Source organism: Macaca fascicularis, chromosome 13 (genome assembly GCF_037993035.2).
Source record: "Macaca fascicularis isolate 582-1 chromosome 13, T2T-MFA8v1.1".
NCBI classification, from domain to species: Eukaryota; Metazoa; Chordata; class Mammalia; order Primates; family Cercopithecidae; genus Macaca; species Macaca fascicularis.
This window is the reverse complement of record NC_088387.1, coordinates 20,196,905-20,214,377: the sequence shown is the minus strand read 5'-3', so window position 1 is coordinate 20,214,377 and position 17,473 is coordinate 20,196,905. Positions and strand designations below refer to the sequence as shown.

Genomic DNA, 17,473 nt, shown 5'->3' with positions numbered 1-17,473 from the left:
CAGCCACCATCATCTGGCTCTGAAGATTCCACGTGCTCAGGTGAAAGAGAAGTGCCGGTTCTACATGAGCAAAGGAGCATCAAAGTGTCACACACCCATGCATTCAAACTTCCACCTTTTCTCATGGTTTTAGAAATAAGGATGCATAGGCCGGGTGTGGTGGCTCACGCCTGTAATCCCAGCACTTTGCGGGGCCAAGGCAGGCGGACTACCTGAGGTCAGGAGTTCGAGACCAGCCTGGCCAACATGGCGAAACCTCATCTCTACTAAAAATACAAAAAATAGCCGGGCATGGTGGCACTCGCCTATGATCCTAGCTACTTGGGAGTCTGAGGCAGGAGAAATGCTTGATTCGGTGGAGGCTGCAGTCAGCCAAGATCACACCATTGCACTCCAGCCTAGGTGACAAGAGTGAAACTCCGTCTCAAAAAAAAAAAAAGAAAAGAAAAAAGGATGCATGTTCAGTGAGTTCTAATAACCTACTCCATTTAGTTTGTAAGCATTAGTCTTGGGCCAAAAGTCATGTCCACCTGATGCTGGGATTCCACCTCAATCAAATGAGGCAATTGGACTGTGCTGCAGCTAACTGCTACTTACACATCAGAGTTACCCAACATATTTATCTATCCCCCTGACCCAGGCTGACTGCATCAGCATCCCTGGGTGTGGGCTGGGAATGTGTCTTTTCAGCACGCTTCCCCAGCAGGATAAAAGTGCATCTGTAAACTGAGAGCAGGAAACCAGGGGGCAAGACTGTCAACTCATGAAGTCAGGGACATGTTTAATTCATTTGTGAATCCCCTAGTACTGGCACATAGAAAGCGTCCCATATTATTTGCAAAATGAATGAACGAACAAATGAGCAAGTAGGTGGATGGATGATTCTGAGGTCTCCTCCAGCTTTGACAGCCTACGACCGTGTGACTCCTGCATGTGCATGAACACACAGACACAGACAATACACACACGCACAGACACACATACACACTTGAAGCAAAGAGGGATGAAGCCTGCCACACTGCAGGTGGTCCTAGCTGCCTGACCTCCCTTCTTCACACACTGACACACCTCCGTCTTTGTTGACCTGTATTTATTGTGCACCCATTGGGTGCATGGCCTAGCCCCAGGACCTGGCCGGAGACCCAAACATGGCCTCCAAGGGCCAGCCTTCCTTTGTGGAGGTCCAGGCCCCAGAGCTGATTACAACAAGCATGGGAAGGGAGGAGGGTGGCCCAGCAGGAAGGCCGGGGAGGCAGTGCGTCAGCCGGCAGGCAGCAGTGGGTAGCAGTGCCCCTCTTGGCGGGCAGCCTACTTGCACACTTGGCTGAACAGAGACAATGGTGGCTGCTCCCTCCGGCCCAGCCTCCTTCCTACAGGCAGAGCCCCAAGTCCATGAGTCTCCGGAACCTCCCTCAGAGAACAAGTCCAGCTGGGAGGCAGCCAGAGGGCAGGACGAGGAGATTTCCCAGGGGAGAGCAGCAGAGACCCTCTGAGCTGCCAGAGATGGGGAAGGGGTCCAGGCACCCCACAGGAAGGAAGCTTTAAGGCATGTGTAGGAAGGAGCACAGAAGAGTCTCCCAAGCCTGGCCTGGGCCTCACCTGGTCTCCAGCCTCCATCCCATCCCCCACAACTCTCCTGAGCCGTGGCTCCTGCCAGGCAGACCCCTAAGGGAAACTGTCACCACCTTTTACTGCTCTATCCTGTCCAGTGGTCTGAACCTAGAGAACCTCCTTCCCTGCTCTGTTGGAACAAAGGCTTCTTGTTCCCAGGGTTCCAGGGTTCGCTGCAAAGCTCTGGAGGCCCCACCCCGCCCAGCCCTCACTCATGCCACCAGCCCTGCTCTGTTGATGGGCAGTTGGGTATGTGAGACTGTTTCATCTGCTTCAGGGGAAAGGACGACTGTAGGGGGAAAGGAGACAAAGGCACGGGGCCCCACAGCCATGCGGAGCCCTTGAAGCCCCCCAAGGTCTCTGCCCAGAAGGCTGTCCCTTCAGTGGGCAGGACCTTAGCGACTCTGCTCCCTGGGTCACAGGAGGCTGGTTGGGAATCTCTCAAGAGTCCCTGATTCACTCTCCTGGGGCCTCCCCAGGAACGTCAGCTAATTCCCAGAGCAAGACCATCCTCAGGACTGTGGCTCCCCTGGCTGGGTTGCCCAGGGGCCTCTGCTGCCCCAAGCTCTCCCCCAGAAGCCAAGGCCACACCACGTATGCACTGGTTCTCAAACAAGTGCTGAGTTCCCAGCAGGTCTAGGAAATGAGGCCAGTCTGGATTCTGGGGCCTGCAGGGTGACATGGGATGAGCTCCGGGAGGAAAGTCAAGTCCTCAACCTCCCTCTTCCCTTGGGCATGGCCAGGGACTGGGGCTCTGGAGGGACTGCCATGGGGGTGGGGGGCAGCACAGCAGTATTAGGAAAGCTTCAGTGAGCATGAGAATAAGGGCCACAGGGAAATGAGGTTTGTCCTTCAGCAGGGAAAGGAGGTGCCTCATCCATCATGGTGGACTCATTGAAATCAGTCTCCTCCAGGGAGGTCCATCTCAAGTGTACCGTGGAGCAGGGGCCAGTGTCTCCGAGGTGGTGCTGGCTTCACAGCTGATTGCGGTTCCGCTTGGGGATGATCTTCCGGTAGGTTCTGCGCTCTGAGATGTTGCGCTTCACCTTGGCTGTGGTGGGAGCCTCATCCTGGTGCAGGGACGGGCTTGAGTGGGACTTCTTCAGGCTGAGCTTGGGCTCCTGAGTGCCTCCAGCTTCCCTCCCCAGCTGCTCCTCCCACAGGTCCAGAGCATTGGAGGGGCAGTGCAGGCGGGCCACCAGCAGCTCCACGTAGGTCTCGTAGCGGGTTTTCTGCAACACACAGTCCCCACCACCTTAGCACCATCCTGGCTCCAGGCCGGGAGGAGGCTGGAATCGTGAGGGACAGCTCTCAGGTACTTGAAGCTAAGGTGATACAGACCTCTGCAGAAAGAGGGCTGGACCAACAGTGAGTGTCAGTATAATGCTTGGGCAAGCAGACTGCAGAGCACACCTCTGGATAGTATTATAATGACACATATCAGCCCAGCCCTGTTCTAATAATAACCAACCCCTTGGAGTGCTGTAACTAACATCTCTATGCCACGTTCCATCTTTGAGGCACTAAAAGATGTGTCACCCACTATGCCTGAGAGCTTTGCAGCCCTACACACAAACAGCTCACATCTGTACAGCCCTAATTGGGTCTGAATAGCATTTTAACAATTGGCATCTGTGGAGCATGATGCTCACCACCCTCATCTGCTTAACACTGTACTACTAAGGCCCCTGCAGCTAGCATCCTTAGGATATGGTTTCCAGTTTACAAAGTGCTTCCTCACCCTCCATCCCATTGGATCCTCATGCCAGCCCTGGGAGGGGCACAAATCATTGTGGAAGGGAGGGCTGGTGGCTTGCTAAATGTCCTAGCTGGTCAGTGGGAGGAAGAGGTTGGGTCCTCACAGCCACACCCTGAAGCCTCTGAAAAGTGGGGAGTTCACAGCCATGGATACAACCACCAAGCTAAGGGATAGGCTGGGGCCTTGAAAGAGGCAGAAGGCTGCATGAGGGTGCCGTGGGGACAGGCAGGAGGCAATGTTGATTCCCACTTCCTGGGTCTCTGCCTCTGGGTGGCCTCTGATTCCCTCTATTTTCACATTGCATTAACCTATGCTTCCTCCCCAGTGGGCCCTCACCCTAAGCAGGCACTCAGGACCCCTGAAGCAGGCACCCAGTGTTAGGATCCCGGATGAAGTGATGTGACACCAAAACAGAATTGGGGAATGTGGGTGGATGGGTGAGGGTTGGGGGAGACTAGGGGATAAAACATTTCAACATGGGCTGTAGAGCCAACAAAAGTCATTACTGGCCAGGGGCAGTGGATCACACCTGTAATCCCAGCACTTTGGGAGACTGAGGCAGGCAGACCACTCAAGGCCAGGAGTTCAAGTCCAGCTTTGCCAACATGGTGAAACCCTGTCTCTACTTAAAATACAAAAATTGGCCAGGGGTGGTGGCTCACACCTGTAATCTCAGCTACTTGGGAGGCTGAGGCAAGAGAATCACTTGAACCTGGGAGGCGGAGGTTACAGGGAGCTGAGATTGAGCCACTGCACTCCAGCTTGGGTGACAGAGTGAGACTTTATCTCAAAACAAAACAAAACATAAACAAAAAAACATGGTCATTTCTTAGTTAAGACCATAAATGGGGCATTTGAAGCAGCATGTAAATTTACCAGGTTTGGACAAGTAGTTTAATTTCTCTGTGCCTCAGTTTCCTCATCTGTAAAATGAGGATACCAGTGCCTACCCAGAGTTGTTAGATAATTGAATGAGATAATCCATGCAAGGAAGACAAGCTCCATAAATACTACCTATTAATATTTGGCAGGTATTAGATGGAACAATTCAGCTGAAGTACAGTTCATTCCTTCAACTTGGGAAAAGTCAAATATACTCTTAGGAGAAAGAAAACTATAAAATAACGTCTGCTATGGGTGTTTCCAGACAAGCAGCTGCTATGTGCCCCCAGGACAAGAGGTGAAAGGCCTAAGTGCATGGGGACACACACTCTTTGCGCACGCCCGTGCATGCGGGTGTCCCTGTGAGAGTCCCTGCCCCTTTGCACAGATCACACACGGGCGCCGCCTTCATGCAAGCGCCTCTCCCCGCCCCGGCGCGGTCAGGGCAGTGACGGCTGCAGGGACCGAGGCAGCCACGAGAGGGCGGAGAGGGTCCTGCGCAGCGGCGGGGAGGTGGGCTCGGCCCCTCACCTCGTACTCCAGGTACTCCTTCCGCAGGCGGTACTCCTCCAGCTCGCGGCTGCGGCCCCGCCGCTCCGGTAAGTTCCTCTGAAGATCCAGCAGGTCGTCCGAGGCAGCGTCCAGGCAGTTCTCATGGGATCGATGCTGCTCCTCCTGCGAGCGGCAGGCGGTGAGGGACGCTGTCCCGGGCGTCCCCTCCACCGCTTTCCGGGCCCGGGTGTGCTGCCCTCCTGGTCACCTCAGTTCCCAGGCCGGGTGCGCAGCCGGCCTCCAGCCTCCCCGAGCTAGTCCTGGGGCTCCAGGTGCACATTCCCAATTCAACGTACCCCACCCCTTCCCGGAGGCCATACCAGGGAGCTCTGGGCGGGGCCCACCGGCAAGATGGGCCGCACGAATCTGCGCTGGGAGCCCACGGCGGCGGGGAAGGGCGGCGCGGAGTGTGTGGCCGCAGCCAAGTTGATGCGCGCGATCCAGGAGCTCATCTCCTTGGCAGTGCTGGGGCAAAGAAGGTCGTTGGTCCCCAGGGACACACAGTTGGTCCTGTCACCCTCCGCCCGCACCCTCCTGTGGTTGGTTGCACAGCTGGCCAGCTGCTCAGGACTCAGCCTCCCATAGTTAGAGCCCTGCCACTAGCAGGGCACTCGACCTCTGACCATGGCATTTCTTATCAATAAAGAGGAAAATCTGGAGGCCGGGCGCTGTGGCTACGCCTTGGCAGGCGGATCACCTGAGGTCAGGAGTTCGAGACCAGCCTGGCCAACATGGTGAAACCCCGTCTCTACTAAAAATACACAAATTAACCAGGCACGGTGGCACGCGCCTGTAATCCCAGCTACTCGGGAGGCTGAGGCATGAGAATCGCTTGAACCCAGGAGGCAGAGGTTGCAGTGAGCCGAGATCGAGTCACTGCACTCCAGCCTGGGCGACAGAGCGAGACTCTGTCTCAAAAATAAAAAATAAAGAGGACAGTCTGAGAAGGCGACAGATTTTATAACAAATGTCAAACTTGGTCAATCGTTAGCAGCTTCCCAGAATCCTGTGTTCTGAACTGGCAGGCTTGATCCCACCGACGAGGAAACGGTATATTGTACTGGCAAAGTTGGCCAAGGATGGTGAGGAAGCAGGCAATGCCTGGGCGTCTTCCCTGGTCCTCAGCTCCTCTTCGTGCTGCCACATTCTAAGAATTTCTGATCAGTATGGCCATTCCCACCAGGGGCCCCGGGCTCCACAGGCCTCAGGCGTCAGCAGGGTCAGTGGAGAGAGAACTAGGGCAAGGCAAGGCCTTGCCACAGTCTCCCACGCCAGGGACTTACGGTGCCTGGAAGAGGTAGAGGCGCCAGTCGGCCGTGCGCAGCTGGAAGACATGCGGCTTCTTGGTGTAATGAGTGGCGGGGGTGGCCAGCGAGTGGTGCACCCCAATGGGCTCGTCCACCATCTGCCCCACCAAGCTCTCCCCCTCCAGGCAGTGGTCTTCTCCCTGCTACCAGTCACAGGGGCTCAGACAAGAGGTTATCATCACCTGCCCACCCTCCAGACGGTTCTGGGCCTCTCTCAGTCTCCCATTCTGACAGGGCTGTTGGCTCCTTTCCTACCTTCAGGAAGTAGAGAACCATCCCTCTCAGTAAGGTGTGGAACATCTTCCAGCCACGCTTGCCCCATGGCGCTGTTCCAGGAACAGAACACAAATGTCGGTGGGGGCACCAGCATCCAGACACACTCAGACACACACAAGTGTGCATATGCCCCCAGCCCCTCACACCACCTCCAGTCTCTCACCAGGATGCACACAAATGCAGAACATGCCAACACGAGAAAACATATACAATCATAAACAAACATATACAGTCTCTCCACACACAGGCAATCCCTCCTGTAAACGAAACCATAGAACCACTCACACCCAAACATGGATATTCATACAGATCATCCTCTCTCCAACTCCGAACACACACCCACTACCCCAAGTAGTGGCAAACACCCAGACACAAACACAACTCCACCCAGACAGCTTTCTAGTCCCTGCAGGATGATCCTGACCTTGCATACCCATCCAGAGGGGCTCAAGGGCTCAGGGCCCAGCTTTGGGGTGTCCTTCCCTGTGTACCCCACTCTGAGCACCACCTGCCCTCTTTTCCCCCTACCTCTCCACCCTGGTCTTGTGTGGTGAGCCCTAGGGCCCCGGCGGCTTCACAGCAAATGCTAATTCGCATCCTTGTCGCCCCACCCTGTTCAATCTGTGCTTGCACATTAGTCTGCTGAGATCATCACTCTGGTCATGTTGGTACCCTAATCAAAAGCCTTCAGCTGCCTGCGGAATGAGGCCCAAACGCAGGCCCTGGCAATTTTGCCACAAGTGTACCTCCCTTGCACACACCCCATGTTCTGAGCAAACTTGGCTTGCTGTTTTCTCTGTGTGGGATGCCCTCTGCCCAGCTTCCAAATTCCAGACCCTCTTCCTCTCCAAAGTTCAGTGCAGATACCATCACTTACCAGAAGCCTTACTTCTCCCTGTCCCCACATCCCGCTTCCAAAGCAAAACCAAAAACCTTTTTCTCCTCACTTGATTCAGCCCCTAGACACTCAGCTCTTGCTACCTTTTTGTCCCAGACATTGACACACTTGTCTAATCTCTATCTTACTACAGGGACTCTGGGGTCCAGGAATAACTAGGCCTGTTTTGTCTGGGTTCTCCTACCTACCCTCTAGCGCCTCACACAGCTTCCAGCCTGTGGTCACTGTTCAGTACACACTGAGGAAGGAACATGGGCTGGCTGCCTGTCCTCAACACGGGCCATCTCTCTGCACATCTGTGCATGCATCCGCACAGGTACCTGAGCAGGGCCGCTCCCAGCACACCACCCTGTTTGTGGGCAGCAGACACTCACTCTTCTTGCCATCTGCATCTTGATGCATCTTCCGAGCCAGGATGCCCTGCTTGTAGGTGGGCACCGTGGGATCCTGAGCCAGCTGAAGGAGGGGGTTGCTCATCTTGCCAGCTGGCAGGGACGGCCGGGCCTTCTCAGGTTTGGCTGCGTCTTCTTCATCCCTGAACAACAGAGAATCGGGCTGGAAGTGCTGACTACGCAAAGAGGCAGGTATCCATTGCCTCCCAGAGCCTCAGCAACCTCTCTTTTCCTGGGGAGCCACACCCAGGACCCCCCCAAAAGGACTCCTCCTTCAGAGCAGACCCATCAATTCCTGAAAACTCTGCCGTACCCCACGTTCCACTACGACTGGCCTTCCAGCATTACTTGGGCTCCTCTATGCTCTCTCCCAAGCCCTGCCTCTGGCTTTGTCCCACTCAGAGGGGAGGACTATCTGAGTTTCTCTAAATCTCGGGTGGGTGACAGAGGGAGGGCAGCCCAAAGACAGGGGAGGGGAGTGAGGAGGACAGGGGAAAGGGGGTCTCACTCACACGGCCCACTCGAGCTTCTCGCTGCGGATAGACCAGTAGAGGGCCTGGAACAGAAGCACAGAGGTGGGCAGGGAAAACTCAGGACTGTGGAGCCTAAAGCCTCTTTGTCTGGCAGAGGTAGGATAGGGGCATGTGTACAGCCTGCCTCCTCCACCCACAACATAGCTGCCCTTCCTCCTTGAGTAGGCAAGCATCCATCCATCTATCCATCCATCCATCCATCCATCCATCCATCCATCCATCCATCCATTCAACCATCCATGCAACAAAGTATTTCTGGAGCATTTCCCAGTGACAAGCACTGTGCTGGGTGCTAGAGACATAAAGATGACCTGCCGGGGGCGGTGGCTCACGCCTGTAATCCCTGCACTTTGGGAGGCCGAGGCAGGTGGATCACCTGAAGTCAGAAGTTTGAGACCAGCCTGGCCAACATGATGAAACCCTATCTCTACTAAAAATACAAAAAGTTAGCTGGGAGTGGTGGCGTGCACCTGTAATCCCAGCCACTCAGGCAGCCTCAGCCTCAGCAAGAGAATTGCTTGAACCTGGGAGGCGGAGGTTGCAGTGAGCCAAGATCACACCACTGCACTCCAGCCTGGGCGACAGGACGAGATTCCATCTCAAAAAAAAAAAAAGATGATGACCAAGGCAGACAAGTCCCTGTCCTGCCCATGCTGAGTGAGGCCTTAACTAGTTCTCATGGAGGAGAAATGAATTGCCTTCCTGGCATACTGCTGGGAGGGATCTGATGGAGAAGAAACCGGCTGACCAATCCCCACAATAAACGTGCAGTAAATGAATGAATGATGCGCTAAAAGTTTGATGTATTAACGTAGATGTTATCTCACTTGCTTTTATAGCCCTTGCAGTGCCTAGCAAGATGTCTGGCACATAGTAGGTGTTCAGTAAATGTTCATGAAGTACAGCTATGTACCATATAACAGCATCATGATGGTTCGGTCAAGGATGAACTGCATACATGATAGTAGTCCCGTAAGATTATGATGGAGCTGTCCTATACAGGTGTATCATTTTTAATCTTTTCTATCATGTTTTTATTGTACCTTTTCTATGTTTAGATACACAAGTACAGCACTGTGTTAGAATTGCCTGCAATATTAAGTACAGCAGCATGCCATACAGGTTTGTAGCCCAGGAGCAATAGGCTATCCCATATAGCCCTGGTGTGCAGTGGGCTGTACATCTAGGTTTGTGTAAGTTCACTCTGTAATGTTCACACAATAGTGAAATTGCCCAACGATGCATTTCTCAGAACATACCTTCATCAGTAAGTGATGCGTGACTGTGATGAAACAGCAAATGATTTTAATTGCTTATGACACACATGCTGTGTGCCAAGCACCGTGCTGAGCACTTGACAGATTTTATTTCATCTTGATAATGGCATTGTAAAGTGGTTAATACCCTCAGGAGGAACTTGAGTTGGCCAAGAGGGAGCAAATTGCCCAAGACTAGAATTCAAACCCAGGAACACCAGGCTCCCAAGTCTGAGTTCCAGACTTTCACCGTGTGTAGCTTTGCCCTTCTCAGACTTTGAAGGGGTGAGAATGACTTGAAAACTTAAGAAAATATTTTAGGGGTCCCAGTCTCAGAGTGTCTGATTCAGTAAGTCCAGCACAGGGAGCCAGCAGATTTGCATGGCTAACAAATTCCAAGATGCTTCTGAGGCTGCCAGCCAGGGACCACACTTTTACTAGCCAGCAATAAATAAGCCCTGTTCTCTCAAGGATATTTTGGCAAAGCCAGTCTCAAGCTCAGCATCTCCCTTGGAACAAAGAACCAAGGCTGCAGGTCCTAGGTAGGGATCCCCGGGTCCTGAGCCCGTAAGAAGATCCATGGCACATACCTTCAGCAGCTCCTTGGGGAAGTTCCCGCCATCCCTCAGCCCGTTCAGGTTGGTTATGAATTCCTGGCAGCTCATGCTCTTCCCAATGTTCTGTATCCATGGAGAAGTGGGACGACTTGAGCACACTCCATCCCAATAGAATAACCCCCCAGCCAGCCACCATGGAACCCTTTCCAGCTCCCCAGACCCACATCCGTCAGGGGTGTTCCCTGCCTGGTCTCAGGCCTCTGGTCTTCTCCTCCCCGAACCCCTTGCCACAGCCCCAGCCTCAGTTCCCACAGGGACTCTCTCCACCATCTTACCTGTCCATGCAGGTCCGTGTTAAGAAGCATGATTGCACATGTCAAGGTGTGTACAGAATCTGCCCCAGAGATAGGTGAGTGGAGAGAAAGCTCACTGGAACCAGGGTTCCTGTTTCCTTTGCCCACACTGGGTGGGGTAACCTCAGAACCCCTGGAATGCTTCCATTCTCCACAGCCCCCAACACCCTCCCCCCAGTTCACTGTCACCTACTAAACTCCCAGGCAGACAAGGGCACCCCAAAGTGTCCCTGCTCTGCTGTCAGGGTCAGCCGCTCCCTACCTACTGAGGGGAAGACCCCCAGATTGCAGTGGTGGAAGCGTCTGGAGAACTGGTAGAGGATTCGCTCCCGTTCCTGAGTCTCCCCACTGAGCACCAAGGCCTGGAGGAAGCTCCTGTAAAGAAGGGCCAGGGTCAAGGAGAGAGCCCAGGAGCTTAGGGCCAATCAGATCCCAGCCTCAGGCTGGTGCCACTGCCCCATGCCATCCTCCACAGCCTCCCCAGAGAGGACCCAAAGACATTACCGGAGGGCTCGGTCCAGGCTCTGGCCTCCAAACTGGAAGAAGGACAAGTACTCCTCAGCCACAGCCCTGCTAAAGTCATTGCTGCAGAGGGAAATGGGGCATGGAGTCTGCGCCAGGGGCCTGGGCTGGGGCCGCAGGTGCACTGGGTCCCTCAGGACCCGCACACATTATGGGGCCTGATGCGGTGGGGGTGAGCAAGGGAAGGGCGCAGGCACACTGGGCTTTGGGTCCTGACAGGACAAGGGGGCAGCCAGGGTCTGGTATGCCCTGCTACCCTATTCAGTGTACACTGGGCGACACCGGGAGGGACCTATGGACTCTGGTTGGCAAGGCAGCGAGGCCTAAGGACCAAGGGTGTGGAGAAGAGGTGACACAGTGTGACCATGACTGAGAGGAAGCAGCAGACACAGTGAAGGTACGGGGGAAAAGTTAGGAGGGGAGATGGGGAGGGAACAGGGCAGGGATGGGAAGGGGAGGGTGGCCAGTGGAGGGAGCCCTTCAGCAGCTCTTCCCTGGCTGCCTCAGCCTCCAGCCTCCCCCAGGCTCAAAGCCCCTTACTTCTTCTGCAGGTAGGCAGCCACTTCCGACTTCCGGAAGCCCTCCAGGCGATAGAGGCGTGAGGCCAAGTTCCAGGCTACCTTGTTGTTCCTGATGCCATTAGCTAGCTTGTCTCCAGCTGGTGGTCTCTGGCCTTCCTCTGGGGACCGTGCTTGGGGCATAGGGCTTCCAGGAAGCCTAGAAGAGTTCATCGGTGTCCTCAGATTCTCACTTGAGATAGACATGCAGGAGCTCTGGGTCAAGTGTTCTTGCAGGACACTTGTGGCAAGAGTTCCCCGAGCTCAGTGTCTTGAATGGTGGGGCCTGGAGGAGCTGGACCCAGGCCCTCACTCAGGGAAGAGATAGAGTTGCAGCCAGACTGACTTAGCCTGGCCTGGGACCAGGAGAACCCCAAGAGGAAGGTATTCATGCAAGGTCTCCAGGTCTGGACCAGGAGAACCCCAAGAGGAAGGTATTCATGCAAGGTCTCCAGGTCTACCCTGTGCTTCCTCAGGTAAAGCACAGCCATGTTCCGACCTTATCTCACCTCAGGCGGCAGGTGTGTCCCTGTGAGGACCCCAGCGTTGTTTTCTCCAACGCAAGGCAAGTGGGATTGTCTCCCTCACCTGTCCTGCGGTCCTCCTATACCTCCTTGTCCCTTCCTCACCTCCCAACTCTGGCTCTAGCCTCCACTCCTAGATCTGGAGCCAAGAAAGCTGACAGGATGGGCTGAGAACAGGAAGCTAGGTGGGCTCTAGTAATGGCAGCAGCTGGGGTAGTTCAGGAGGTGGTCCTCAGCCTCTCCCTTCCCCCACCTAGCAGCCTGGATGACTAGGAGACTGGGTGGTGACCTATGATCCAGTGTGAACAGGCCCAGGTGACCCCCAGCAGACTCAGAACCTCCAAGTCTGGCACTAAGACTCTCAGATGTCACTCAGTCCAATCTTTACCTGAGTCTTCCGCTTCCCCCACAACGTCACAATCAGGTGTGGGGTATTCTAGTTATGTAAACATTCACTATCCAGTGATACAGTTAAGAAGTTGAACCAGTAAGCAGAATACATCATAATATGAAAACATTCCATGGGGCTGGGCACAGTACTCACGCCTGTAATCTTACAACTTCGGGAAGTCAAGGTAGGTGGATCACTTGAGGCCAGGAGTTCGAAGCCAGCCTGGCCATCATGTCAAAACCCCGTCTCTACTAAAACTACAAAAATTAGGCACGGTGGTGCATGCCTGTAGTCCCGGCTACTCGGGAGGCTGAGGCAGGAGAATCCCTTGAACCCAGGAGACAGAAATTCCAGTGAGCCGGTATTGCACCACTGCACTCCAGCCTGGGCGACAGAGCAAGATGCCATCTCAAAGGAAAAAAAAGAAAAAGAAAACAATCCCTGATAAACAGACGTATAACATTAGAATTCACTTAAGCACCCTCGCTACCTAACACGGCTGGGTCAGGGTTAATGGGAGGGTTAACCCCACTCCCATTACAGGGTCCTTGGGTGATGGTGACAGAATGTCAATCACTGCCAGAAACCAAAGAATCATCATTTATATGCGTCTGGAAACTAGGCTGCCCTGTGCAGAGGTTCATAGGCTTGGTAGCCAGAGATGTTCCAGCCTCTGAAAAGGGAAGGTTCTTCATGCCAAAAATTAAAGTTCACCCAACCCAAAATAGAAGTAAGTAAATCTAACTAAAATGAGAACATACTTTCATAACAAATAATGAAAAGGTTTAATTGGAGCTTTATCTTGGTAAATGATACTAGACATTGTACAAATAAGTTTATTTAAATCTTATATTAAACACAATGCCTAAAATTTAATTTTCCCAGCACAAGTTTTCTGGCTGGATAAGACATCTTGTATTCATGCTTGATTTCCACAGTAAGATCATAAAGCCCGTTAAAAACAGTAACAGGCTGGGTGCAGTGGCTCATCCCTATAATCCCAGGACTCTGGGAGGCTGAGGTGGGAGGATTGCTTGAGCTCAAGAGTTGGAGACCAGCCTTGTGGTCTACCTGGGCAGCAGGGCGAGGCCACATCTCCACCAAAAATAAAAATAAGTAAAAATTAGCTGGGTGTAGTGGTACACACCTGTGGTCCCACTTACTTGGGAGGCTAAAATGGAAAGATCACTTGAGCCTGGGAGGCTGAGGATTCAGTGATTCATGATTGTACCTCACACTCCAGGCTGGGCAACAGAGTGAGATCCTGTCTCAAAAAATAATAATGATAAAAACAGCTATTTTGAAATATAATTCACATACCATCCAATTCACCCATTTAAAGTGTACAATTTACAGCCAACTGACCTTCAACAAAGTAAACAAAAACATAAAGTGGGGAAAGGACACACTTTTCAAAAAATGGTATTGGGATAATTGGCTAGTCACAAGAAGGACACACTTTTTCAACAAATGGTGTTGGGTAATTAACTAGCCACAAGAAGGAGAATGACACTGGATCCTCATCTCTCACCTTATACAAAAATCAACTCAAGATGTATTAATGACTTACATCTAAGACCTGGAACTATAAAAATTCTAGAAGATAACGTTGGAAAAACCCTTCTAGACATTGGCTTAGGTAAGGATTTCATGATCAAGAACCAAAAGCAAATGCAATAAAAACAAAGATAAATTGCCAGGACCTAATTAAACTGAAGAGTTTTTGCACGATAAAAGGAACAGTCAGTAGAGTAAACAGAAAACCCACAAAGTGGGAAAAAATCTTCACAATCTATATATCTGACAAAGGACTAATATCCAGAATCTACAATGAACTCAAACAAATCAACAAGAAAAAAACAAACAGTCCCATCAAGAAATGGGCTAAGGACATGAATAGACAATTCTCAAAAAGATATACAAATGGCCAATAAATATATGAAAAAATGCTCAGCATCACTAATGATCAGGGAAATGCAAATCAAAACTACAATGCAATACCACCTTACTCCTGCTAGAATGTCCATAATCAAAAAATCAAAAAATAGATGTTGGCATGGATGAGGTCAATAGGAAACACTTCTACACTGATGGTGGGAATATAAACTCATACAACCACTATGGAAAACAGTGTGGAGATTCCTTCAAGAACCAAAAGTAGAATTACCATTTGATCCAGCAATCCCACTACTGGGTATCTACCCAGAGGAAAATAAGTCATTATAAGAAAAAGATACTTGCACACACATGTTTATAGCAGCACAATTCACAATAGCAAAATCGTGCAACCAACCAAAATGCCCATCAATCAACGAGTGGATAAAGAAACTGTGGTGTGTGTGTGTGTGTGTGTGTGTGTGTGTGTGTGTGTATACACACCCACAATTACATATCTACAATTATATATAATTGAATCATATATGATTGAATATACATATATAGATTGAATATATACATATATATATATTATTGAATACTACTCAGTCATAAAAAGGAATGAATGAATGGCATTCACAGAAACCTGGATGAGATTAGAGACTATTATTCTAAGTGAAGTAACTCAGGAATGGAAACCCAAACATCATGTGTTCTCACTTATAAGTGGGAGCTAACCTATGAGGATGCAAAAGCGTAAGAATGACACAATGGACTTTGGAGACTGGGGGAAACAGCCGGAAGCGGGTGAGGGATAAAAGACTACAAATAGGGTGCAGTGTACACTGCTCTCGTGATGGGTGCATCCAAACTTTACAAATCACCATTAAAGAACTTACTCATGTAACCAAACACTAACTGTTCCCCAATAACCTAGGGAAATAAAAGTTATAAAAAAGAAAGAAAAGAAAATTCAAGTTAAAAAAATAAAATAAAATAATAAAGTGGGGTCGGGCACGGCAGCTCAAGCCTGTAATCCCAGCACTTTCAGAGGCTGAGGCAGGTGGATTTGAGAGTTCAAGACCAGCCTGGCCAACATGGTGAAACCCCCTCTCTACTAAAAGTACAAAAATTAGCCAGGCATGGTGGCACACGCCTGTAATCCCAGCTACTCAGGAAGCTGAGGCAGGAGAGTCGCTTGAACAGAGGTTCAGTCGCTGCAGAGGTTGCAGCGAGCCAACATTGCACCATTGAACTTCAGCCTGGGCAGCAAGAGCAAAACTCTGTCCCAGAAATAAATAAATAAATAAATAAATAAATAAATAAATAAATAAATAAAGTGTATAATTTTATGATAATTTATATTTGCATACTTTTTTTTCAAAGTGCTCCCTCATCTAAGTATTATTTTAGTAAGAATGCTAATTGACTAGGTCATTTTTAAAAGCATATTTTAGGGCTTTGTCAGTTGATTATTCAAGTAATTCTCTTTAGATGTGACAATTGGTTCTTCATTTTTATTTCCGCCTCTTCCGTTGTTCACTGGACAGTCTGTTTTGGCTCCTCATTTGTCAGTGGCTTTCCCTGTGATTTGTGAGGTCTTTCAGCATCACTTTCATAGACCTCAGGAAATCATATGTTTTTTGACAAGATTTGTAATTACACTTTTCTGTTAGCTTCTGCTGTGCTTCTCCTGCATTGTGGAGTGTTTATGAGCCTCAAGAGGCAGTGAGAAGTCACCAACGAAGCCCCTGACCCGTCTGTGTTAGGTGGAGAGGGTGCTTAAGTGAAGCCTAATGTTATGCGTCTGTTTATCAGGGAATATTTTCATATTATGATAATTCCTGCTTACCAGTTCAACTTCCTCACTGTGTCACTTGGATAATGAATGTTTACATAACTAGAATACCCCACACCTGATTGTGACGTTGTGGGGGAAGCGGAAGACTCAGGTAAAGATTGGACTGAGTGACATCTGAGAGTCTTAGTGCCAGACTCGGAGGTTCTGAGTCTGCTGGGGGTCACCTGGGCCTGTTCACACTGGATCATAGGTCACCACCCAGTCTCCTAGTCATCCAGGCTGCTAGGTGGGGGAAGGGAGAGGCTGAGGACCACCTCCTGAACTACCCCAGCTGCTGCCATTACTAGAGCCCACCTGGCTTCCTGTTCTCAGCCCATCCTGTCAGCTTTCTTGGCTCCAGATCTAGGAGTGGAGGCTAGAGCCAGAGCTGGGAGGTGGGGAAGAGACAAGGAGGTATAGGAGGACCGCGGGACAGGTGAGGGAGACAATCCCAAGTGCCTTGCATTGGAGAAAACAACACTGGGGTCCTCACAGGGACACACCTGCCGCCTGAGGTAAGAGAAACTCGGAACATGGCTGTGCTTTACCTGAGGAAGCACAGGGCCCCAGACCTGGAGACCTTGCATGAATACCTTCCTCTTGGGGTTCTCCTGGTCCCAGGCCAGGCTAATTCAGTCTGGCTATGGCTGTGTCTCTTCCCTGAGGCACTGGGTCCAGCTCCTTGAGGCCCCACCATTGAAGGCCTTGAGCTCAGGGCACCCTTGCAACAACTAACCTGCATGGACTGCACCATTATGTCCATGACATGAACCACTGCTGGCTCCTGCTAGTCCCATTAATATGACTCACATTCAGCCAATTAGAGAACAAAACCCCTTTTTCAGTGTGGAGATCCCAGGGGTTGACAGTCTTGAGGCAGCATTCTGGGACAAGTAGACATCTAGGATGGTTTCCCAGTTGGCCTATTCCTACCTCTGGTCACAGTTCTGGGGTTACACAATCCTATGTTGGGCCCCAGGATCCATTCCCTTGGTCCCCATCAAACCTCCACTTGATGAGATCTGAGCCAGTGCCCCAGGCCTAGGTTCTTTGGTGAATGCCTCCCAGATACCGCCTCAAATTCACAGCTGTCCATAATCCCCACATCACAAGCTCTGACCTTGTACTTCCCTGGCCTGCCAGCATGACTCCCATTTTTCTGGGCAGGCACACGCCCTTGCTCAGATTCCCTGGACACTTCCTCCCCTTCCTCCTCTCCTGGTCTCCAACTGTGGATGCTTCTTTGAAAGCCCTGCCCCAGCACACTCAGATCTCGCCTCCATGTGTGTTAACTATCTGCTGTTTTGTTTCTGATGCTTCTGAACCTTACGGTCTTCCTCAAAGCTCTTTCCTGGTGCCCACTCATATAATCCTTGCTTAATAAATGT

The 17,473-nt window shown here is 51.2% G+C and overlaps 1 protein-coding gene across 16 annotated transcripts in view; it reads right to left on the bottom strand.

The window, feature by feature from the left end:
* Positions 1-1,075: 1,075 nt before the first annotated feature.
* PSD4 (pleckstrin and Sec7 domain containing 4) overlaps positions 1,076-17,473 on the bottom strand; it is a 46,243-nt gene continuing 29,845 nt past the window's right edge. For 4 of the 16 annotated variants that reach the window (XM_045368903.3, XM_005575311.5, XM_005575307.5 and 1 more), the window contains exons 6-17: positions 11,439-11,648; positions 10,881-10,961; positions 10,639-10,751; positions 10,359-10,417; positions 10,057-10,146; positions 8,190-8,233; positions 7,660-7,820; positions 6,367-6,437; positions 6,088-6,254; positions 5,125-5,269; positions 4,784-4,927; positions 1,076-2,843 (exon numbers count right to left, since the gene is read on the bottom strand). In XM_045368903.3, the coding sequence (XP_045224838.2) occupies positions 2,586-2,843; positions 4,784-4,927; positions 5,125-5,269; positions 6,088-6,254; positions 6,367-6,437; positions 7,660-7,820; positions 8,190-8,233; positions 10,057-10,146; positions 10,359-10,417; positions 10,639-10,751; positions 10,881-10,961; positions 11,439-11,648 (1,543 nt within the window). In that variant the 3' untranslated portion in view covers positions 1,076-2,585. The remainder of the gene's footprint in view (positions 2,844-4,783; positions 4,928-5,124; positions 5,270-6,087; positions 6,255-6,366; positions 6,438-7,659; positions 7,821-8,189; positions 8,234-10,056; positions 10,147-10,358; positions 10,418-10,638; positions 10,752-10,880; positions 10,962-11,438; positions 11,649-17,473) is intronic. The other 12 variants (XM_074011277.1, XM_074011276.1, XM_005575309.5 and 9 more) reach the window with 5 other exon arrangements.